The sequence below is a fragment of the Trachemys scripta genome, chromosome 2, assembly GCF_013100865.1.
Source record: "Trachemys scripta elegans isolate TJP31775 chromosome 2, CAS_Tse_1.0, whole genome shotgun sequence".
NCBI classification, from domain to species: Eukaryota; Metazoa; Chordata; order Testudines; family Emydidae; genus Trachemys; species Trachemys scripta.
The window spans coordinates 92776861-92801548 of record NC_048299.1 but is presented as its reverse complement, the minus strand read 5'-3'; the positions used below and the strand labels follow the sequence as shown (position 1 = coordinate 92801548).

General features: G+C 43.9%; 2 protein-coding genes across 4 annotated transcripts in view; one reads left to right on the top strand and one right to left on the bottom strand.

The window, feature by feature from the left end:
• Positions 1-6756, top strand: part of LANCL2 (LanC like 2) — a 57101-nt gene extending 50345 nt beyond the window's left edge. For both annotated transcript variants that reach the window (XM_034761270.1, XM_034761272.1), the window contains 2 exons: positions 2111-2183; positions 6156-6756. In XM_034761270.1, coding sequence (XP_034617161.1) covers positions 2111-2183; positions 6156-6271 — 189 coding nt within the window. In that variant the 3' untranslated portion in view covers positions 6272-6756. The remainder of the gene's footprint in view (positions 1-2110; positions 2184-6155) is intronic.
• A 10994-nt stretch (positions 6757-17750) lies between these two features.
• VOPP1 (VOPP1 WW domain binding protein) overlaps positions 17751-24688 on the bottom strand; it is a 103879-nt gene continuing 96941 nt past the window's right edge. For both annotated transcript variants that reach the window (XM_034761269.1, XM_034761268.1), the window contains one exon: positions 17751-22296. In XM_034761269.1, coding sequence (XP_034617160.1) covers positions 22115-22296 — 182 coding nt within the window. In that variant the 3' untranslated portion in view covers positions 17751-22114. The remainder of the gene's footprint in view (positions 22297-24688) is intronic.

Sequence of the window (24688 nt, the reverse complement as noted above, 5' to 3'; positions counted from 1 at the left end):
TAAGAACAGCCATATTGGGTCAGATCAGTGGTCCATCTAGCACAATATCCTGATTTCCAGCAGTGGCCAGAGCCTGATGCTTCAGGGGGAATGAACAGAACAGGGCAATTAACGAGCAATCCACTCCCCTGTCATCCAGTCCCAATTTCTGGCAGTCACTGGCTTAGGGACACTCAGAGCATGGGGTTGCATCCCTGACCATCTAGGCTAATAGCCATTGGTGGACCCTATCCTCCTCGAACTTATCCAATTCTTTTTTGAGCCCAGTTATAGTTTTGGCCTTCACAACATCCCCTGACAACGAGCTCCACAGGTTGACTGTGCATTGTGTAAAGAGGGCCTTGTGTATCTGGGACTGTTGACATTTTTTTTTTTCTGCTGAATAAAATTGTACAATGTAAAATGGAAAGACTAAGTAATGATCAGAGGTAGATGGTGCCTCCACCCCTTTAGTCACCTAATTAGCAGCGTGAAATGGAATCTCAGTGAGGGTAAAAGCATTTTTAACACAAACGGAATTTTTGAAGTCAGAAAGTCCATCTGGGTGGAAACTAGATGACTCCCTAAGCTGCTTTCTTGATGAACATGCCTGCCTGGCTTTCTCTCTTCCCGCCCTCTTCCCCTTCCCCCCCAGCCCCCCCCGACTTGGAACCAGGAACTTTTGATTTATAATCCAGCTCTGATACTGATTCCCTCAGAGGCTTTCAGCAAGTCACTTAACCTCTCCTTCCATTCCTGGAATAATAATGATACTTTACCTTTTCATGGATGCCATGAGAAGTCATTAAGGTTAGAAACACTTTGCAGACAAAAGTCCACTTCTGCTCTCCATTACAGGGGGAGTAATTTGTAGACTTCAGTGAGAGTCACACCTGCATAACTGAGGGCAGAATTGGGCCTAAAAATTATTTGAGACGAGTACTAATACTTCGTCTCTTTTCTAAAAGCATCACCCTCCTCTGACTAAATGAAGGAGTTATTTTTCAGGAATATGTGGGAGGAAGGGGGGTGAGACTTTCCTTTTGCTTCTGATTAATTGATTCTTGGTCTGGTCTCGTGGTTATTGTCGGGTGCAGTAGAACCAAACGACAAAAAAATATGCTATAGCTAGACTCTAGTACAAATGGAGCAATGGTGACCTCTACTGAGAAGGAAAAGCTATTCTCTATAAGCCTGTTCAAATTACAGGGGAAATTTGTTTAAATAGGTGCTTTGCAGGACTGTTCCAGTAATAGAGGACTCAGAGCTGAAACATGTTAGAAAAGCAAAGCACATGGAGAGACCAAGGGAGTAGGTGGGATCCACATATGTTGCTTCTGAGAGGCCCATAAAAGAGCTTTTAAACTATCGTTGCTGTTAAAATCTTTCCAAATGCAATTTGCAAGTAATTAATGTTAGCCCAGTACTTGTAGCATTCCCTATACAAAGTATACCAACTACTGTTAATCAGGCATATGGGAAAACAATACAATTTTCAATGGCGCTTTCTGCCCAGTTGAGGCAGAAAATGGAAAGTTCTTGAAAACAAAAGATTGACAACCTTAATGATCCAATTGATTTACCATAATGCTCAGGGGCGGGTGGACAAAATAAGGTTAGTAATGTAATGGCTGTTGAATCTTAAATATTCTAAATTGAAGTGCGAGCAATGTAAGGACACAGAAATGTGATTAATGGGCATTACTCATGACCGCAAGGATACATTAGCAGGGAAAGGGAGAAATTGTTACCATTATGGTGCATTCTCTGCTTGCCCTTCAAATTGACATACAAATATATTCTTGCAGCATTTTTCTTTCCTCTTCTTCCTCCTGCCTCCCCCCCCAGATGTTCAGTGAAAAGTGTAAGTAAAATCTGCCCCACTAATTAAACTGTATCACCATGTAGTGGATTTCGGTTAATCTGCATTTCCAGTTTCCTGAAAACTGATTGAAGTCTTAGCCTAGTTGAGGCAGGACAATTTAATCTTGGATAAAGAGTCCAGTTTGTTTCTCTGCTTGAGCCTCATTGCATTTTCTATATATTAAAAGGTGTCTTTATGTGCTGCTGTCCAAGCTTGTATCAGTATACGTACACATTTAAGCCACTCTGTTTTCCCTCTCTCCCACAGTTTGCAGAGTGGTGTTTAGAGTATGGTGCACATGGATGTCGTATTCCTGACCGACCCTACTCTCTATTTGAAGGTAAAGTATTGTTGCTGCAGTCTGGGTTGTATTAGGAAGGAGGACAATCTTGTGGTAAGGCATGTGACTGGAAGTCAGAAAAACTGTTATGTTTTCCTTTATTGGGGAAAACCTTTTAAAAGCTGCATTCTACAAATTTTCAATATAAAACTGGTGCCACTGGGTATTTGATGGTTTATTCATTCGGGGCACTGGTTTATTCATTAATCTGTCCTGTGTTTGGAACCTTTTTGGGTCATAAGCAAGCATGAGTCTGGGCAATTGGATAGTTGTTGTGCATCACAGAACTATCCTATAAATCATAATTACTGAGTGAGCAGCAGACCGGAATTGCAACGGCATTGCAGATTAGTAGTTTGTTTCTTTGACAGAGGCCCGTAAGAAAATTTATCTGTTAGGCCTGCCTAGGGCCAGACTTAGTTCTATTAGTCCTTTCTTGAGCACCAATATTAACCAAATTCATCCACACAGCTAAAGAAAAGAAATGCCGTGTTTTGATTAAAGGCCTTCCTGTGTCACTTAAATATTCTACAACAGGGGTTCTCAAATTAGGGCCGCCGCTTGTTCAGGGAAAGCCCCTGGCGGGCAAGGCCGGTTTGTTTACCTGCTGCATCCGCAGGTTTGGCCGATCACGGCTCCTACTGGCCGCGGTTCGCCACTCCAGGCCAATGGGGGCTGCAGGAAGCGTCACGGGTCGAGGGACGTGCTGGCCACCCTGCGGACGCAGCAGATAAACAAACTGGCCCGGCCTGCCAGGGGCTTTCCCTGAACAAACAGCAGCCCTAGTTTGAGAACCACTGATCTACAATGAACAAGTAGAAAAGTAGAGTTTATATTTTTCTAACGCTCTCTTGTAAATCCTTATCTTTTGTAAACTCAAAACAGAACAATAATCTTCGCCCTTAAAAGGCTTAAAAATAGCTTTGCTGTTCTTTGATAGTGAACCTAATGCACCACCTATCACAAGTATGGGGAATTACAGACGATTTTATACGGGTGTTTTTTAGAATAGCAATGCAATCTAAGGGCTTTTGTGTCAGTAGCTGTTATATGCACCTCTTCCAAATGCAGTTGGGGTAAAGAATATGATTATAGTGTTCGTATTTCTGATAGGGTGCCCTGAATTAACTGCTGCTTTTTGCAGCATTATGACTATCTTTATATGTAGTGGAAGCAAAGTCACCCTTGGAGTAATTTGTAGAATAGAAACTTAGAAACTCACTGAGAACGTGATGCAGAAAGAAAGCCACTCAGGGCTGTCTAGGGGTTAATGTGACCCGCAGCTACAAAAAATGGAAGTTACAATTTGGAGGAACTTTGCCAAGTTTTATTTTTTTTTCTCTCTCTCTCTCTTTCTGTCTAACCAAATTTTTTCAAGTCTGAGTCAAATTGGCCCTCTCTTGTGCATACATGCGTACACACTCTCTCTCATGTGTACTCTCTCTTTCTGCTAAAGTCATTAGGAGCTGCATGTGCACGTTGTAGGGTGATACTTGGGCCTAGTAGGAAGAGAAGAGTTTTTAATATATTAATTTTTATTGAGCATCCGAGACTCTGAACCAGGAAAACGTTCCTATTCAGGGAAACGTTTAAGCATGTCTTTAAGCATATGCTAAAGTTCCATTACTTAAAGTTAAACACATACTTAAGTGCTGTCATGAATCGGGGCCTGTAACTGGGTGGTTAGTGTTACTTTTAAGGTGGGCATTTAAAAATTGTTTTAAGAAGTGGTTAAACTGCAACATTAACAAGATTACATACTATACATCAATAATGGCAGAACTCCATTTAGAAAACATTACAGATGTCTTCGTAGAATAGCAGTAGTAGCTCTAAAATGCTAAGATTCTTTTATCATTCATGGAATCCAAATTTTACTTGCATTAATACCATGTATTTGTATGAGACCTTGCGCAATTGGGCCTCGAGGTTGATTAGGGCGTCTGGGCACTACCTCCCTGATAACAATAAATATATTAATATCTTGTTTATCCAGTGGTATCGAATTGGTGACATTTATTATGATAAACCAGGGTTCAGAAGTTCAAGAGTTGCTCCGATGGAGACACTGTGACAGATTACCCCTGGGGTGCCACCTGGAACTGGGGTACTGCTAAGCCCTCTGACCTACCAGCCTGTCACACTGCTTCTGTGACAAACTGCAGAGACACTCCCGGTCTTACACTTCCACCAGCATACACATAGCTAGGGACACACGCAGCTGCAGTTGCATGCAGGCTCTTTGACTAGTCACTGCAGGTAGCAGCAGTAGAAAGGCTACAGCCAAGGTAACTCTCAGCTCCCCAGGCATGCACCCCCTCTGGAGCATAAACCCAAAATGATACCGTCTCGCATTGCACAGGGAACTGTACATCATAAGCTCATAGTGTTCCCCCCACACACAATGTGGAGAGGAATATGCAACAGCCCCTCTGAGTTAAGGTTCCTACACACTTCACTCCAAACTCGCTGTTTAGATTAAAACATCAAATAAATTTATTAACTACAAAAGATAGATTAAAAGGGATAGCAAACAGACCAAAGCAGATTACCTAGCAAATAAAGAAAAATGCAACTTAATATACTAGATAGATTGAATATGAATAGCAGATTCTCACCTTAACTGATGGTACAGGCAGACTTGTAGATTCTTAAGGCACAGGCTGCATTAGCTTTATAGCTTGGGTTTCTCAGGTCTCCATACACAGGCTAGAAATCCCTTTAGCCTGGGTCCAGCACTTCCCCGAGTTCAGTCTTTTTCCTCGGGTGTCTCCAGGAATCTTCTTGTGTGGGGAGGGAAGAACCACAGATGAGGTCATTCCCTGCCTTATATAGCTTTTGCATATGGCAGGAACCCTTTGTTTTAAAACTTGGTTCCCAGACCAGTTTGTGGAGAAATACTGACATCCCAAGATGGAGTCCAGAATCATGTGGCCTGGTCACATGTTCTTGCAGAGTCATAGAAGCCATTACTTACAGGCTTTCTGGAGTGTTCTCAGGAAGGCTTACTAGATGAGAGATAAATTTCTCCTAATGCCTATTGTTTTCCCTAATGCCTCATTGCCCTGAATAGTAGGGTGACCAGACAGCAAATGTGAAAAATCGGGAGAGGGGGTGGGGGGTAATAAGAGCCTATATAAGAGAGAGACCCCAAAATCGGGACTGTCCCTATAAAATCGGGACATCTGGTCACCCTACTGAATAGGTCTCCCAACCAGCTATCTAGACTGGAAGCATCTTGTTTAGTGGGCATTACCCAGGTGTAACTACATTTGAAGCACAGATACATAGTCAGTATTTATAACTTCAGATACAAAAATGATACATGCATACAAATAGGATAATCATATTCAGCAAATCATAACTTTTCCAATGACACCTTACACAACCCATCTTGCATAAAATACATCATCATTCTGATATAGTCATATAATAGCACCATGAAGAATGTGAGGTGCAGTATCAGACACAATCTAAATTAGGATAATCATAGAATATCAGGATTGGAAGGGACCTCAGAAGGTCATCTAGTCCAACCCCCTGCTCAAAGCAGGACCAATCCCCAGACAGATTTTTACCCCAGTTCCCTAAATGGCCCCCTCAAGGATTGAACTCACAGCTCTGGGTTTAGCAGGGCAGTGCTCAAACCACTGAGCTATCCCTGCCTCCTAGGATCTTTGATTATTGATATAGGTTGAGGTGGTGCCAGACTCTGCAGATCCAGAGTGCCCCACAGTGTGCACAATTTAAGGCCTCAGTCCTGCAATTGGATCCATACAGGTGAAACTTGCACCCTTGCAAAATCTCAGTGGCTTTGGGGCTCCAAGTGCACATAAGGATACCCCCCCGCTCAGAGCAGACTGCTGGCTGGAGGTTTTAAAATGGGTTCTGATATATCTGGTTTGAACTCTGACTGATTGTTTTTTTAATTTCTTAAGCTATTGTAATAAGAAATCAGTTTGTATGTTTCAGGCATGGCGGGAGCTATTCATTTCCTATCGGACATATTGGTACCAGAGACTTCCCAGTTTCCAGCATTTGAACTTGGACCTCAAAGGAGAGAAAATAAAGTGGAACAAGACAGCTAAGAGATCTGTTGCAATGGAAACTCAATGTCAAGAGTGACAAGACTGTCTAGTGCCTCTGATACTGAACCAACTTTAAAGCCTAAACAAGTGACAAGGAAATCCCTCTTCACACCTCTTTCTCCAAAGGACCACAAGTCATTAAAGCATGAATCAGAAGCCATGCCCAGGTTTTATTTAAGTGATGCCTTCGGTGGTGGGAAAAGAGAGATTAAGTTTTGAACTCTTTTTTGCAGTTGTTCTCTTCAGGTCTTTCAAGTGTTTGCATGTTTCTTGGTGTTGTCCATAGATGTGAGTCTTTCATTGTAAGCCAAAAGCTGTTTTCTTGTGTGAATCCCACTCTTGTCCCTTTTGTGCATGAGTAACAGCAGCAGCAGGATCGCTATTTCTGCAATGTGACTGTGGATAAGGTTCCATTTGGCCTGACAAATGAGAGAGTCCAGTGTAGTGTAGTGACCAGGTTAATACATAGTTATATCTTAAATGAGCAAACAAAACATAAAGCTTTTCTGTGCTGTACTTCTCTGTTTCTTCATAAGAAACATTTTTCTCCCCATCCTCTAGAACAGGGGTGGGCAACCTGCGGCCCATCAGGGTAATCTGATTGCGGGCCACGGGACATTTTGCTGACATTGGCCGTCCACAGGCACGGGCCTCCAGAGCTCCCAATGGCCGTGGTTCTCTGTTCCCGGCCAATGGGAACTGCGGGAATGTCCCATTGACCGGGAACGGCGAACCGCGGCCCCTGGGAGCTGTGGGGGGCCGTGCCTGCGGACGGTCAACATCTGCAAAATGTGTCACGGCCCACAATCAGATTACCCTGATGGGTCGCAGGTTGCCCACCACTGCTCTAGAAGTTACGTTTAAAGAAACTGGCCTGAATTTTAAGAAGTGATTTTTGGTGGCTCAGTTTTCAGTTTGAGAAAGCTTAAAGAGACCTGATTTGTCAGACATAGGGGCTCAGCACTCTCAGAAAGAGAAGCCCCTTTAAGATGTCTTCAGTTGGGCCCTGAAAATTGAGGCATTCAAAATCATTAATAATTTTTAAGACTATAGGTCTTCCTGCCCTACAGAGCTGTTTGGAGTCCCCTTCCTAGAGCAGTAACAAAAGCAAAGTATTTCTTAGTTCCTTAAACACATACCAGAAGATGCCATGAGTGTGTTACTCATACCACCATTTCTCAAAGTTTCATGCAATAGCAAAGTGTGAAACTGTGACAGCAGTTACACTTTTCCTGGTAGTACTCTTTGGTTATAACAAGCACATCCTCTGAAGGAATCTGTACAGCATACAGTTTACAACATACAAGTAAACATGTGGGGAGACCAGGGCTGGAAGAATAGGAGCATCTAGTTATTGGTAATTCAGGAAGGCGCACCACTTCTGAAATGAGAGGAGAGCAACTCATTTCCTCTTTGTTCTGAATTTCAACGAGCCTAATAGCCCATCCGGTATGATAGGAGCTGTAAATGTTAGCCAGTTGGGGAGGTACAAAAGCATTAATAAACAAAACTTAAACTATCACAGTGACCTGCAGTTGAAACTTGTTATGCAAAAAATAAAATACAAGCAAAAAATAAAATAAAATGCAGATTTGTGTTGAGCAACCTCCCTCTCCAGTAGTTTCAATAAAAGGACAAACTGTCTTATAGGACCAGCTCTTCAGCAGGTATAAATCAGCATAGCCTCACTGAAGACAGTGCAGCTGCATGTACTGTTGAGGATCTGTTACCTAATAATCTTTTTCTGTTTCAGTCAGAGGGAAGTGGTATTGCATCAGGATTCCCGGGGAACAGAACTAAACCTGATGTTCTACACTCTAGTGTTTTAAAATGTTTATTATGTAAGTGCCTTCATCTGCAAAAAGGGCCTTATTGGAAGTGAAGGCTCCTTTATGTTTTATTAAGATTTCTGCAGTTAAAGTATATCAGCCAAATCCCAACTTGTATAACCCCAGTTTGCCTGCTTTAAACAGTACCTCCCCACACCCCCGCAGTTTCATTTGGATACAAGGTTTATTCTCTACTTCTTTCCCTAAGCTATTGTGCAGTGTTGTTATGCATTGTGTGCAACCCACCGTAGGGCTAACATAGGTAGCCCAGGTCTGGCCTTGTGAGCCCAGGGGTAACTCATAGCACTGAAGAAAAAATTGGGCCCCTAGTTTATAGAGAGCATTGAAATCCTTCAAAAGAGAAGGTGCTGCAGATGTCGTCATATTTTTTTCTCTCTCCTCCAGCCTCTCCCCAACCTCCACCTTTCCCGGTAACCATAATTTAGTTCACATTTAATATCAGTGTGGTGTGACTGTGATCTTGTTGAGACTCAACAGACCTTCCGGGCATATGTTGACATAAATACGAACGATCTGTGCACCCTACAATAAGATCCTAGGACTATCTTCACAGTTAAAAAACACTGGCTTTCCATCCTGTGCAAATGTCAGAACAGTGACCTGTATGGCCCATTATGCCATCTGTTGCCAAATCACTGGAGGGATTATGCCCCCGATTCAGTTCTTTTGTAAGTGTCAGGAGGCTCATGTGGCTGGCTGGCTGTATGGGTAGAGAGGAACGTGAGGAAAGGTTTTGGGCACAAGAGGGATCCAGGCAAGCTGAGAGTGAGGAAAGAATGGAAGGGAAGAGGCAGAAGGGCATGAGAGTGAGCGTAGAGCAGAGAAGGGGAAGTGGGGGGCAGTGAGGAGATCGGAGAGCAGAGGAAGGGATACAGTGTCTGCAAAATGTACCAATGGAGGCCATGTCCAGTGAGGAAGTGAGCCTGCTGTGGAAGCCCATCAGAATAATAATAGCAAACAGGTCTGCGGATGCAGGATGCAAAGCTGCCTGATGAGTCCTGCACCTCTTATGGGTCACGCTGCTTAGTTCTTTCATCTCACGCCTGTTATGACCGCGGAGCAAACGTCATCCTCAGAAGAGGGTGGAACAGAAAATGAGGTGTTCCATAAGGGATTTTCACTCCCGTGATTGTAAGCCTCGTTGGCTACTACGTACTGTCTGGCAGTTCTGGGAGGTAACTTTGGCTGGATGGAGCCTAATGTGCATTATAACAAAATAGTTACTGGATAGTTTAAAAAATACACATTAGAGCTGTTTTATAACACCTGATTGCCAAACCTCCAATTCACTAGTCAAAAAACAAACGAGAGCAGCCAGCCTGTGGCTTGGTTGGCCTGCTGCTGCTGAGTGAAGGTGACAGCATTTTGTGCGGCCTCATCTTCTCGCACACTAGCTAAACTGGCAGCATGCTGGGTAAAGTAGGAAACACACTACTGAATGTTGGGCTTGCCTCTTCTCCCCCATATCTTTTATCATGGATCCTTGTCATTCATGCAAGCTCCATGGAATGCAGTGGGCCAATAGGAATGGGCATATAGTGCATAGGGGTGCTTGTTTTTTTTTTTTTTTTTTTTTAAAACCGCAAATTCTAGACTTGAGTTTCCAGAAATCACATGGAGCTAAAACTTTAAAACGTCTTTACATTTTTTAGTTTGCTTTGTCCATGTTTAATGATCCATTTGTGGCAAAGGAACAGCGGTGATGTTGAAATCAGAGAAGGTCATTGTGTAGAGAGGGAAAAAAAGTGCTGGTGGTTTTGTTCATTGGTGTTGTTAGTAAAAGCCCATTTGTCTGGTGGTAACTTGTAAAAACCTCTCTCCTGCATGCACACTCTGTTCAGTATATGGGAATGATTTACTATCCATGCCAGCTAATCAGTTAGATGAACTGCTCCAGGGCTTTATAATTGTATTGAATGAAATAGGAAATCCCCAAGAGTGATAACAAGGCTGTGACTAACTTTCATAACCTGTCCCATAATGACATTGGAGGTTTCAGCATTGCTGAGCCTGTTTAGAGTCCTAAGCAGTATAAAACTATCTACTGTAAATCATCCCAGAGCAGTTTTGCCTTAACCTACTTTCCATCTCCCCTGGTTCTATATATTAAGTCGATAGATTCTTCAAGGAAAGATTCATTGTAAAATCATGTTGTTGTTTTTAACAAAACTCTCTGATCCAAAATGCTTTTCACCCTAGCCTGATCTGAGAATAGTGTATAAAATTATGCTTCTGTGCATGGAGCAATAATTGCCATAATTGTTCTCAAGGGCCCTGATGATACTTATTTCCTTTAGAAAATGCTTTGAGGCTTACTGATGAAAAGTGCTATCTATATAAGAGCCAGGTGTTGTTATATTCCATATAATGCCTTCAGGTGGTGTGAACAACTCTTGTTGGCATCAATAAGAGTTGCATGCTTGGATCAAGGGCAGCATATGTCCCTTGCCAGTATGCAAATAATCTAATGTAAACCTCGCAAAATAAGAATGGTCAGATTCAGTATGGCCAAAGGTCCATCCAATCTAGTATCCTGTCTTCTGACAGTAGCCAATGCCAGGTGCTTCAGAGGGAATGAACAGAACAGGAAATCAAGTGATCCATTCCCTCTCGCTCACTCCCAGCCTCTGGCAAATAGAGACTAGGGACACTATCCCAGCCGCTCCTGGCTAATAGCCATTGATGGACCTATCCTCCATGAATTTATCTCGTTCTTTTTTGAACCCTGTTGTAGTCTTGGCCTTCAAAACGAAGAGTGCCACAGGTTGGCTGTGTTGTGTGAAGAGCCGCAGGTTGACTATGCATTGTCTTTTTTCCACTGTAGCTGAAGCCCTGACTAGAAATAACCACTAGGCCTATTGATGGTTTTTCAATGTATTATGTGGAGTTTCAGCTGCACAAATTCCACTGTTTATCATTGGAATCACACAGTTAAATCCATATCTAGTGTTTTTGAAAAATGTACCCATTGGGCTCGTCTGCACTTGAAATGCTACAGCAGGAGGGGCTCTCCTGTCAATGTAAGAAATCAACCTCCCTGAGAGGTAGGACGTAGGTCAGCACAGTTTATACCAGCAATTACATCAGTATAGCTGTGTCTTTTGGGATATGGATTCTTCACATCCTTGAGAGCAGTAGCTATGCCAGTGTAAGTTTGCAGTGAAGACCAGCCCTTAGTTTATAGACTGTTTGTTTGCAAGAACAAGATTAGCAAACACTTTTAAAGATCTTTTTGCCAGTCCCCACTGCAGCAGTCCATGCCCTGTAAAGGAGGTTCTAGTTAAAACAGCACCACCCAGTCTTCTGTGTTTCATATCTTTTTACTTGCTTCCTGAACACTATATGGCTCCACCTCCCAAGTTTGTTTTCCACAATAGCATAACAAGTAGTGGGGCTTGAAAATTCACCTGTCACTTCATTGTCTGTTCGTCAACTGATTAATGAAATGGTAGTTGGTTAGACGCTACTGGTGGAATTCCAAAGACAACAGGCACTGCTATTGCTGTCTTTTTCCCCGACATGAACTTAAATAGGAATTTTAATTCGAAGAATAACTAATTACATTAAATTAGATCTACTACTTAATGGGACAAATGGAGCCCAAATAAAAGATGACTGAAGTCAGTGGAGTTACACCACGGTTAAATTTGGTCATGCCTGTTCTAGACTTTGGGGTAGAGCGGCTGGGAGAGTGAAACGGCAAGTGTGTGTGTAAAATCAGTATCATCCTGCCACGTAAGAAGATGGTGTCTTCAAGGGCTCAGGGTACTGTGCAGGTCAGTTGAATGGAGGTTGTATGTAATATGTCCCTGGGGTAGATGGTAAACGGACCTTTACAAAGCAATTGAGCACAGGGTTCTTTTCCTATGACCTAGGCACGAACTTACGTTATGGAGCTCCTGACACCTCATCCTAAGCAGTGACTAGATTAACACCTGTTCTGATTTTTTCTTTCATTTGCACTGATGTAAATTAGCAATAATTCAATTGAAATCAATCCTGAAAGTTGGTGATTATAGTTCAGAGGAAGGCAAATGAGTGAGAGAGGGAAGGCTGAGCTCAGGCACATCTCATTAGTAGTCAGAGGAGCATTCCTGCGAGTTGGTGCTCACAATTCCATTAGCATCAGGGCCCTGAAGGGACTTTCCGCTTCTCTTCCTTGGCAAAAGTATGTTAACTGCTCCTTCAAGGGTGAAGATGGTGGTTGGCACAAGCAGAAAACAAAGCAAAACGTTATGACGCTCCTGCCTTTGTTGAACTTGCTTGCCTTCTCTATAGCCCTTCCCTAATTAACATGCACGGTGCTTTGAGAACTTTGAATAGAAGGTATGATAGAAGCACCATTTTTATTTTTGCTTAGAGCTGGAAGAATGCATATAATTTATGTACAGTGCAGAATTATTTCAAATAGCAATTGTTTCTATGGTGGCTTTGGGAAGAGGGGGGACGCTTAAGGATTAGCATTGAGAGAAAGTTCAGTCCGATGAGCAGATGTTAAAAGAAAGAGGAAGCCTATTTTATTTTTATTTTTTAGTACTGTCTCGCTATTTGTGCATGCATGTATTAAAGACTGAAGCTGGGAGTAAAATGTAAAGTCCCCTTGGCTGACAGCTCTGGTGAGTAAGAAGGGCGGGAGGGCCTGTTGGACCAAAGATTTCCCCCCTTGCAACCCTAACTTTGAGCAACACTAAAGAGGAACCTCCACAACAGCTGTGCAAGTCCTCTTTCCACCATACCACCAACAGTGAGTATGGGGTTTCCACTCCAGCAACCAGAGCAGGCCTTTCTACAGGTGCCCATCCACAATCTCAGGTTTGGGCCCTATGCAGCTCTAGGTAACAGGCAGGTAAATAGAAAAATTGGCCCAGGCTTTTGCACCCATTTCCCCCTCCTCCCAACTTTCTGTGTGTAGGTGTGTGTGCGCACACACACACACACACTCTCTCTCTCTCACTGACCTCCTAACTTCCAGTATACCTGTGAGAGGGAAAGGGGAAGAAGGTCATTGCAACAAGGACTAAAAGTATTTCTCCTCTTATGGTGCCCAGAAGACAGTGGGCCTAGTATGCAAGCACCGTACGCGGTGAGCTCATGCAATGTGCTCTAAAGCCTACTCACCTCCTCTGCTGCATAAGTCCTGGCTGTAGTGTTGGGGATGTTAGTGTAGGGAGTGTACCTCAGCGGGAAGGTTAGTGGCCCTGCTCCAGGTTGTGAAAGTTGGGTGTGGGTCAAAAAGCAACAGAACGTGGGGTGGGGTAGAGAGGCATAGGGCCCAGTGTGGATTGTGAAGGGCTGAGGACAAAGGTGGAGTAGGAATCCAGCACAGGCCCAAGAAAGTTTGTGCCAGATGAGTAGTGTGATTAAAGAACTTTCTTTTCTCGAGTTTGGGGGATGAGCTGGCTTTACAGACTACATACCAATCCAATTTGCAAACAGGGGCTGTAGGCCACAGCAGAATAGCACACTTACATACCACTTGACACTCAGCCACACAGATAGCGCTTTGCCTACTCTGTCTGATCACAGTGGGGAACTTGAGGGTTACACAATTTTATTCCTTTGGTGCTAGAATCAAGGTCATTCATATAGGTGAACTGCAGTTAGGTCACTTCCCCCCACCCCCCCATTCCCCTGCCAAACTGGGAGACCCCAAGAGATGAAACAAAGCCAATGAATCAGATGTTCCTGCTTATAATAAGAAGTCAGGACCATTAACAATGAACATGCCTTATTGTGATTGCTTTTGTGCTTCATCTACAATAGGCCCAAAACCTCTTCCCTTCCAATCATGGAATGTGGGAGATGGCTAAGGGGCTGAAATGGATGTTCTGTGCAAAACAGGAGCATGAGTTTTTATGTAGTTCAGAGCGTACAGTGCCTTTGACAAGCTGTTTATTACTGGTTCCCTGAAGATTCCTACATGTCATTTGCTTCCCAGGGTTGTAGCTGCAGCAGGATAGTTCTGTGCTCACTGGAACATGAAGGCCTATTGTAGCTCAGTTGTGTGTGGTCATGGCAGGAAAGGTCCCAGGTCTAAAAAAAGGCTGTGTGGTTGAAGCCTTTAAAGCCCGATGGGGATATTTCCACCTGAGTGGGGTGACCGCCCTGTGTGCCCCTGGGGATTTGTATTCTGAGCAGCAACTGCCTTGAGCCCAACAATGAAGACATTGTAATCTACTAAATAAGCATGTTTTACAAAGGGGAGGGAGGCCCTAGCTGTCCTTTGGCTAAAGAAGCCCTGACAATGCTCCAACCACTGGCGAGCAGGGGATAGGGAAGAGCTATAAAGAACTTGCTCCTGTTGTTGTTTTCCCCCCACCTCCAACCCTTTCATTTACACTCACACATGCTTTTATATTTATATATATATATATATATATATACACACACACTCACACACCCTCTCTATCACCTGTGCTGGAGCCAAATGTGATCACACTAACACCAACATTCTTAAAGGTGCCTTTGTGTTTGACCAGCCAATAGCTATGAGATCAGGTAAGGCTCTAGCATTTTAAAAAAAAAGGGGGCGGTGGGGGGAGGTATTTTAGGCTGGGTTGTGCATAACCAACAAAAAAGGGGTGATGCTGTTCCCTACCTCTTCAGGCTTCAGCTCTGCCTCTGTCACACTCATTATTACTCACCCCCTCTCCCAAAAAAGAAAGTTCTAATTGCCCCCAAACCCGCTTGTCAAATTCTGCCCCTTGCCACCTGTCTGCCTCCTAGCCAAGTTGGTGTCACACCCAAACCTCAAATTTCCATCTTCATCTTTGCCGTCCTAAAGCCCTCTCCTTCCTGGCACTGATTCCCCCGATGAATGCTTCAAACCAGGACTGAGGGCCTATCTCTCTCCTACATAAGGCAGGTACACCTTCGCTGTGTGCTCACCCACTCCCATAGCCCAGTTTGGGCCTTGTCAACCCCAGGCCTGCCATTCATGCCATGCTGAAGGAATCTGCCTTGCGCCATCAGCGTTGGCCGAACATGATATACGCTTGGGACCTGAGCCACTAGTGCGTCACTTGGAGCAAGCTTGGTGCATCAGCTGAGCTGGATTGTGGGGTAGTGCTGCACAGCTGGTGGGCCTCTCAGCTTGGATAGCCCTACAGGGGCTATGGCTGTGCACCTACTGCCTAAAACTAGTGTGGCTGTGATAGCACAGGCTATGCTGGACTACAGGCCCATTCGCCTCGCTTGGATGGCGCGCTCTGGCTGCTAGCTGTGCCTTCATGTTCACACTGCTATTTTTACATGCTAGCGCACGAATGTCTCCCCAAGCTGGGCAGCACCAAGGGCATAGTGGGGAGGAGGGGGGGTAGTGTTGCCCATACCTAGTAATGTGCCTAGGCACCTGGCCCTGCTCCGGCCCCATGCTTACCCCGCCCAGACCTGTTCCCCCCACAAAAGACGTAGCCAACAGCGCGGGGTGCAGGACAGACACCGTGGCACAGGCAGGCCAAAGGGACATGGAGCGCTGGGCAGATGGCCACCAAGACGTGGTTGGGCAGGATGGGCAGAGCATGAGCCCCAGCAGGGTTCCACCCCCTCCCCACAGGGGCAGCCTGTGGGCCCCAGCAGTCTTGTCTTCTGGTGCCTGCTGAGTGGTAAGAGTCGGTGCCATGCCCCAGTCCCACCCTGAACCCCAGCTTCAGGCTCTGCAATACTCCCCAGTTCTGTTGCCTCACCCATGTCCTGCGCTTCCTTTGGTCCTGCCCCTTACCCCCAGTGCCAGCCCTTGGCCTCTGCCCCACCCCCCTCCATTCAAGTGCTGAGCTAGCATGGTCGGTCATTGCCCTCCCACCCCACTTTCCACTCCTCCAAGCTCTGGTGTAGATGCACCATTGGTTGGATGGCTGAAGGCAGAGGCCTTGCTTGAGTCCTGCAAAATGCTTGGTAGAAAAATGTAAGTTTGACAAATGTGTTTAGCTGGGTGGGGAAGGCGTGCCATAGGTTTGCCTCATTGCTCAGACCTTGGAATCCTTGCTTTCCTTATGGAAGGCTAGCTTCCTCTTCTTTTCAAGCTAAAGTTTAATTTCATCCTGCCATCTCTAGTTATTCCCTGATTGATTCCACTTTGTTATTGCTGTTTACACGCTTCAGCTGCTTGTTTGACTATAAGCACATTTGGGCCCCCTTACCCTTTTCCTACCTGTGGTCACAGCTTTCCCAAGCTACACGTGTGGGGCACATTTTTCAAAGGTACCTAGGCTCCTACAAGATGCAAACAAGCTGGTGGGACTTTCAGAACTGCTAATCCAGTTAGCTGCTTAATTCCCATTGATTTCAATGACCTCATTAAGCAATTTTTGTAAATCCCACTACAGGCTACAGTTACGATGGAATTTCAGTGCCTAACTGCCATTTCAGGAACAGAGGTCCCAAATTTAGATCCTCAGCCCTCCTCTTCCCCTCAGCTGCTGCCTCACCGTACCTGTACATACCCTATGGCTCCGCCATTTCGCTTCATGGGCATGAACCAAGATGCCTAAGACCAGACACGAGCCCACACCTCACGCCTAACTTGTGCTGTACCCAAATCCTCCTTGTGAATCTAGCCCTAAGTGTCTATTCATAACATTTCTTTTCCTGTCATGCAGGAGGAGCTGCTGCTCACAGCATCAATGCACAGCCCCCCTCCTGCTCATTTTTCAGCTAGAGGCCTAAAACCAGAGCATACACATCATTGGTCAGCTTAAGCTTTTGCTGTCACATCTGCATTGAACTGTGATCATTTCAGTGAATCACAGGAGTCAGACATGGAAAAGGTCTTCTAGGCAAATGTAGGATCATTTCTCAGACAGCACTAGCCCCTGCTTTCTCCAGTCCTGCGTTAAAGTTTCTATGCCCAGCTGGAGTATTCATCTCTTCACATAGGAAACTAGTCTACAGCCGCTCACTCTTAGGGAGCATTCCCTATTCAGCATTACCTCATTATTTACTTTAATTTCATCCCTGCAATCCTTATTATACCTCCGTGGAGCAACCTTGGTCACTTCTTTACACCCTTTCACAAAGCTATAGGGCCTGACGGACCACACTTAGTTGACTGCAGTGGAATTACAGAAGCATAGAATTCATGTAGTAGAGCAGCCACTGAGGCCCTTTGGCTTTTATCATGTAACTCCCTGGAGACCCTGATTACTCACTACTTTTCACCGTCATTTATGTCGATGCAAAATGGAAGTAAAATGCTCACTCCCTTTACTGTGAGATAAACAACTCCAGACCATTCAAGGCAAAGGAGAACGAGGCTCACGGCCCTTTATTTTCATTTAACCAATATGCAGAGTCTTAAGCAGAGGGAAGAGGTTGGAGATAGGAACACAAACCTGCCTAAGTAGCTTGGCACATCTGGGCCTCTATGTTCTTGTTTTGTATAGAACTGAGCACATGTTCAGCTCTCTGTTAGCAATAAATAAATCCTTTACGTGCATCCCTCCCTCTTGCTACCTAATCACTTTTATTGCCCTTTTCTGCATTTTGCTTTAATAGAATGCAACTTAAATTGAACTTTCTAGTGGACCCATTCTAAGATAACAGCAGAAGCCGCAGGCAGTAGAAGGACTAACTTCTCCCCCACCCTCCCCGCCACAATTCCCAAACCACATTGGGCAAAAGAAGCAATAAACACACCCAGATCAGTTTTATTTGGAATACATATGAAACATGACCCTATCAAAAGTTACAGGGTTTCTTCCCCCCCACCCCCACCTTTAAAAAAAACTAAAATAAAGGGAAACAAAACAAAAACCTAGAAACCAAAAAAAGAGGCATATCAGAGGAAAAGCATGCAAGCAATCTGCAAATAATTCCTAGATTTACCCACAGTGCTGCTGTGTTTTCAATTAAGTACCAAACGACTTCACTAGACCAGGAGTTTGACTTCATTGTAAGAGGTGGTTATAATCCACCAACATTAATAAAGGAAACAATTGGCTCACAGAAAAACTTCACCAGAAGTTGAATTTCAATATGCAGCATAAGAGTCCACTGGAAAAGGGTTCTACCCAATGTTATCAGGAAAACATCAGTTCTCTTGGACACATTTAATAATATAAAAGGGTTTAACGACACCTATTTGCTCACATCATAAGGCCTAGTCTGTTAAAGGAAAAAAAATCCCTTGATTAAGTTAAAAAAAATACAGTGTATACAGAGCCATATTATGTGATTGTAGGCAGCGTTAGTTAGTGTGCACACTAGTTTAGAAAATACATACAATTGTGCTATGCAGGTAATTGGGCCAATCATGTAATACATGTATCTGAAATGTTCATGGGGCCTGCATCGCAAACCCACAAGTAGTTGCTGTATCCTTACCCCCGGCCCTGGCCAGGAAGAATATTTTAACAGTAATATCCTCAGAAAACGATACTATTGCTGCAATACTTTTGAAAAGTATTTTTTTCTTCAGTGTTTCTTAATGTTGGTATCAATGCAGGGGAATTGGATGAAAGTCTCTGGCTGTGTTGTACAGGTCAGACTAGCTTATCTAATGAGCCCTTCTGGATTTAGATCGATTAAGCCCATGTATAACACTGCAATAGGAGAGTTCGCTAAGTGCAAGAGTCTCCTCTCAGGTCTCCACTGCAGGTTTCCCCTCCAATATTCTGTGCAGGCACGTAAATCTGTGTGGAAAAACGATATGGGCAACTAGGAGATCTCAGCAGTCGGTGGTTAGGCCTCAATCCTGCAAACATTTATGTGCAATCTTAATTTTCAGCCCCCGGGTACTCACGCTGAAGCCTCCTTGCTTAAAGTTAAGCACATATGTGTTTGCAGGATCTGGCACCTCGGGTGCTAGCAAGAGACGTGCAATGATAAAGAGATTACAGTAGATTTAGGTTCAGGTAGGTTATCTTAGTCACGATCAGTTGGGTGGAGCTAAGAGGAATTTTGCCTTTCGTGTCTAGGACATACTAGGACACTCAAAAATATCACACAGAAGGTTTAACGAAGTTTAGTTTGTTATTTAAAGCCCACTCCCTTTTAAGTTTGCGAAAGAGAACAACAGAAAATATTAGACTTTGACTGGTTTTTAATCTGCAAAGTAGGCTGTAGGGATAAGCAAGAGATCAGGTCAAACTTCATGTTAGAATATAGCACTAAACACAGCACTACAGAAAGGAATGAGGTTTGTCATGTATTGTGAAATCTTACACTCTCAGTAAGTACGAGTGTCTCTTTTTACCCTAAAAAGATAAATGGAGATGAATGTCACATTCCACACTTCTAAAACACAATATGTTCGGATATGATCTGATTTAACTTCCTAGGACATTACTATAAGTGCAAGTAGAAGCACAGGGCCTGGTTCTAATCTCATACCAGTGGAACTGAATTGACTTTACTGGAGTTCCTCTTGGTTTACACCAGTGTAAGTAGGCTTAGAAACATACTCTTTGGGTTTGTCTATTTGATCATTTAATTCACAGCAAACTGGGGGTGGGAATCTACCCCACACTGATGCACACTAACAACTCCTTAATGCCCTTTGACCTACTCCTGTTCCAAAGCCAGGTAGATCAAAGTGTACTAAGGAACTGTTACTGCACATCAGCAGGGTCCATGTGGACAGGCTAACACGAGATAGATTCACGCTTCAGCTTGCCACAAACTAAATGTTCGTGTACACAAGCCCTTTTAAAGACTGTATTTAGAAAATGCAAAAACAACCCAGCCTTACAGGTTAGTATTTTTAACCTGATGTCATCTTTATCCCTTCATTTATTTCTTCTTGAAAGCAAGACTAATAGTTCTATCCCGAGATGAAATCGAGTGCAAAGGTTAACAGAAATGCTACCACTGCTCCTGGCAAGAATCCTCTGCTTATATTTTATTTGCTAAACAAGTTTAATCCTTTCCTTTGGGCCAAATCTTGATCCACTTGGAAATGATCCACTGGAGTCTATGAAATGTGTTTCTGTGACTTTAAGGATTCTAGCTCAAGTCCCAGACTGGGCTCTGGTAAATGTAACACAATTCAAATGAATGCACTTTCAGTGTATTTATAGCAGGCCAATTCCTCCCAGAGTGTGTCAGGGTTGTACTGGAGTGGGCCCAGAAAGTATTTTCTCCTAGACGTCACACAAGTGGCTATTCTCAATAGGAATTCCACCTGAGTTATGACTGCTGGATTTGATCCTTTGAAGGGTAGTTCCACTCGGAAAAGGGACTAAAAAGAGGACGGGGCGGGGCGTTCCCGGGTTTATTGGCGCTCAGTATTTTCTGTACTGAAGTTGTTTAGTTTACAAGCAAAAAGATGTTGGTCTCTGATTGTTAGCCCTGCAAACTCAACCTGGGCTCTGAAAACCAAATTCTCACAAATCATCACCAGTGATAAAGGCTCTGCAGGCTAAATAAGGCCCTCAACTACATCGGCGCAATGCAGATTCTTGGGAGTATGTGCTCAGTTACACATGGGCACCCTCAGGCATCCAGTGGGATGGCACCGGTGTAACTAATTGGAAGTTAATAAACATTTCTATAGGTCTTCTGCCAGAAGCTCATAGTTGAGTTGGTTCTTCAGTTCAAACAGCAATAAAAAACACCACTTTAATTGGAAACAATCAAAATAAGTGGGAAAATGTCTGCAAAAACAACCATTCATAAATACCTCAGGAGAAAAGGTTTTGTTTGTTTGAAGATGTTGGGTAGTGGACACTGCCACTCAAAGAATGTCCCAGGAGTATGAGCCAAAAACAAATGGGGGACATTTTCAGCATGATGCACAGGGACTTGTCTGCAAGTGGTATTGCATGGCCAAAGTGTCCATGAATTAGGCTCAGAAGCAACCCTTAAACATATATCCTAGTAAGTTATTGCGCTTAAAGCATCATTAAGAGAAGATTTTCAAATCTCTTGCTTGGAGAAGACAACACCCTTTTGTACTCTCTCTGTGGCTATAAGACAGTAACCAAACCCAGTGAGCTAACGTGCTGAATGCAACAAGAACCCAGTCATCACCCAGTGAAGTCAATGACAAAACTCCCAGTGACTTCAAAGGGAGCAAGATTGGGACCCAAGGCCCAGATGGAAGTTCAGTGCCCAAATATCTTGAGGTTCTGGGCCTAAGTTCCCATTTTTTCCATTTTAACTTTAGGGCAGAAAACTCTTCTGTGTATTGAAATATTTCTAAGTAGTTTCTCTACAAGTGTAGATGTGTAGTTGTTAGCTGATAACATTTTCCCCGCCACACACAGGTCAGTCTAACATTTAGATCATCAACTATATTTTACAATCTTATCCTTGGCAACAACAACAACAAAAGCCCTCCAGAAAGTGTCAGAAGGGGAAGAGGAGCCAGGCTTAAGGTGGCAAGTTCAGAGTCCAGGTGCATGTGGAGACATTGCAGACCTGCCCATTCACGATTTCTTGGACCCAAACCTATTACAGAAGTGAAGTTCTCAAGTGGGACTTGTTCCAAACAGAACCCACTGCCATGACTCGACTTCCTCACTCACTCGATGGCTTCCATAACATCCTGTCCCCCTTCTTTGTCTTAGAACAGAGCTTTCCTAGAAAATCACAGGCCATGATGTTGGTGGTCACACTTCTCATAAATATCTTGCCCTGACTCTTTCCTCCAACTCACTCCTTCTCTCCTTTCTACTCTAGTAGAAAACCACATTCGTCTACCGGGTTTTAGGAGAGCGTGCATCACTTTGTGGTTGCATAAAGCTGCTACCGTATTTTGCCACAATGCGTTAATATGCACCTTTGAAACAATAAATAAAGGGAAAACGTACTGGATTTAAATATAGGTTTCCATTAAAAGCATTTAAAAGACCTTGCTTTAGTTTTGAATACATCAAAATGAAAATTCACCCCCTACTACAAAAAAAATCATCCTTTGCAAGTAATGTTAATGGAGAGTGTGTGTAGGGAGAGTTAGAGAACTAGCAAGTGTTCAGAAGGGCAGAGACCCTCTACCCCAGTCACTTTGCAATGGCACCTGCTTCTCACAGAGTCAGGTAAAAGAGCTGCAGAGTTGTTACGTGGAGGATTTCACCACCTGCTCATATGGGGGTGGTGGTGCATTGCAGTAAGAGGGCGGAGGTGGGTACACTGGATTCCCTTGCGGGGAGTTGGGCTGGACATGGAAAGCCATAGCCATGGGGTTCATCACAGGTCCTCCTGGATCCGTGTAGTATGGCATCCCTGGTTGCTGTGATCCTAAAAGAAATGGAGAGAACATACATTAATTTACAATGCAACGGTAAATTTATAACAAACAGATAGGCTAGTATCATGCTGCTCCAGTGCTGAGGAAAGCACAAATATGCTCTTCTCTAAAGGCAAATAATACATAGTAGGTTTTAATTGGAGTATGTGACACATGGCCAAGACAATGCACAAAGGTTGTTTCCATCTCATGGCTGCTCAGTCACATGAGGTTGGTGATCTCAGTCCAGTGGACAGCTGTTGACACCATAACAAATCACCATCACACTTACTAGCACCCTGGCTGGGAGTCTCAGAAGACAACTGAAGGACTGAATGGACCCAGAGATCGAACTATCTTTCACCCCCTAAAGGTGCTTTCTCCAGATCACGAGCACTGGGAATGCTTGCCCCCTCACTGCTTCTTCTGTGCATAGAAGAGTTCAGTTTCCAGGGCTGTTGAACCTGCACCAGTTAGGAGCACTAAATTCACTTTGTAGAGAAAATACACCATAGGATCTCAACCTACATTCTTAGCCTTTAACCGACATGCATGTACTCTATATTCAGTTGCCTGCAGATACCGTTTGAATACAGTAAGGACATATCCCCAGGGATAAATCCACAAGATCCCCAAGGAAAATGAGATGGAAACCCTAGAACACACATCAATGTACTTAGCTGTGTCAGCCAAGAAACAGCATTCAGATCAGGAAACATTAAGGGCCCAGTTAATTCCAACATGCTTGCCAATAAGGCTGTTCTGTGGTTCTTCACTAACCTAATGGCAACATCTTTGACATTAGCAATTAGCGTAGGCCAGAGAGAACAAACATGGTTGCTCTAAGCACCAGGGAAACTTTGATGCCATTGACATTCTGTCAGTTCATTTAGGCACAAAACTTCAACTAGCTCAAAGGGGAAAAAAGTAAACACAGAACCAAAGTCATATCAAAGAACATATTAATAAATCACTACATCTAATGACAAAGGAGAGTAAGTCACTAAAAGCAGCGTTTTGAATATGATGAAAAAGAATCATTAGTCAAACACCAAGCTACCGCCTGGGAAATATGATGATTAGTATTATATCAGTATTATATTACAGTAGTGTCTAGAGGTCTCAGCTGAGATGTTAGGTGCTGTAAAAAAGACTGGGTAACATACAGTCCCATAGGTGCTGGAACCAAGGGTTTGGGAGGTGCTCGAAGTGGTTTCCATTATATGCAGGGTTTACAGTTTGGTTCAATGGTTCTCAGCACCCCCCACTGTACACATTGCTCCAGCACCCCTGCACAGTCCGTGCCTCAAAGTGTTTAAATCTAAACAGATGATGGCTTGGAGGTGGAAGGCAGAGGCACAGAGATGGGAAGGGATCTGTCTGAGCTCACTCAGCAAGCCAGTTGCAGAGGTAGGAACAGGGGCTTCCACGTCCCAATCCAGTGCCCCACCCACAACGCCTCTCCACTGCAGTAATTAGAACTGGTCGGAAAAATTCCAATGACATTTTTTTCTGTTGAAATTTGCAGATTCAGTAAAATCAAATCGCTTTGCAGAGCTGGTTTGATTTCATCAAAGTCCTGTTGGAAACCTATTTGGATACCTACCGGTGTGTCCACCTGGTGCTGCAGCAGTCCACATGCCTCACAGCTGTGGGACCCCAGGGCTTCCAGGGTCTGTGGCTCCCAGGCAGTCTGCCAGACAGACATGTATCCATGTACATGTACCTTTGTCTCCTTGTTCTTTGTATTCCCGCATTGATCTGTCTATATCCATCTGTTGTCTCTTGTCGCATACTTAGATTGTAAACATGTTAGGGCAGGGACTGTCTTTTTGTTATGTTTGTACAGTGCCTAGTACAATGGGATACTGGAGCTCCTTGGCACTACAGTAACAAACAACAATACACAGGGTGGAGAGCTGGGGGTTGTGAGTTTTCTGGGTGGCAAATGGAAAGATGGGATTAGATAGAATCCTTGCTTAGAATCAGTACTAAGGCTAGCTCCGTCTTTCCATTTACTTCACTGCCACAAGCCCTTCCTCCCCTCCCCTGGCACAATGCCCTCTAGCAAACCTTAATTCTTAATGACAGGTTTCAGGGTAGCAGCCGTGTTAGTCTGTATCCTCAAAAAGAACAGGAGTACTTGTGGCACCTTAGAGACTAACAAATTTATTACAGCATAAGCTTTCGTGGGCTACAACCCACTTCTTCGGATGCATATTTTCAATGGATTCGCTCCCTGGGAAGCCTTGAAAAACCTTCACCAATTCCCTGGTGAATACAGATCCAAACCCCCCTTGGATCTATATGCATCCGAAGAAGTGGGTTGTAGCCCACGAAAGCTTATGCTCTAATAAATTTGTTAGTCTCTAAGGTGCCACAAGTACTCCTGTTCTTTTTGAG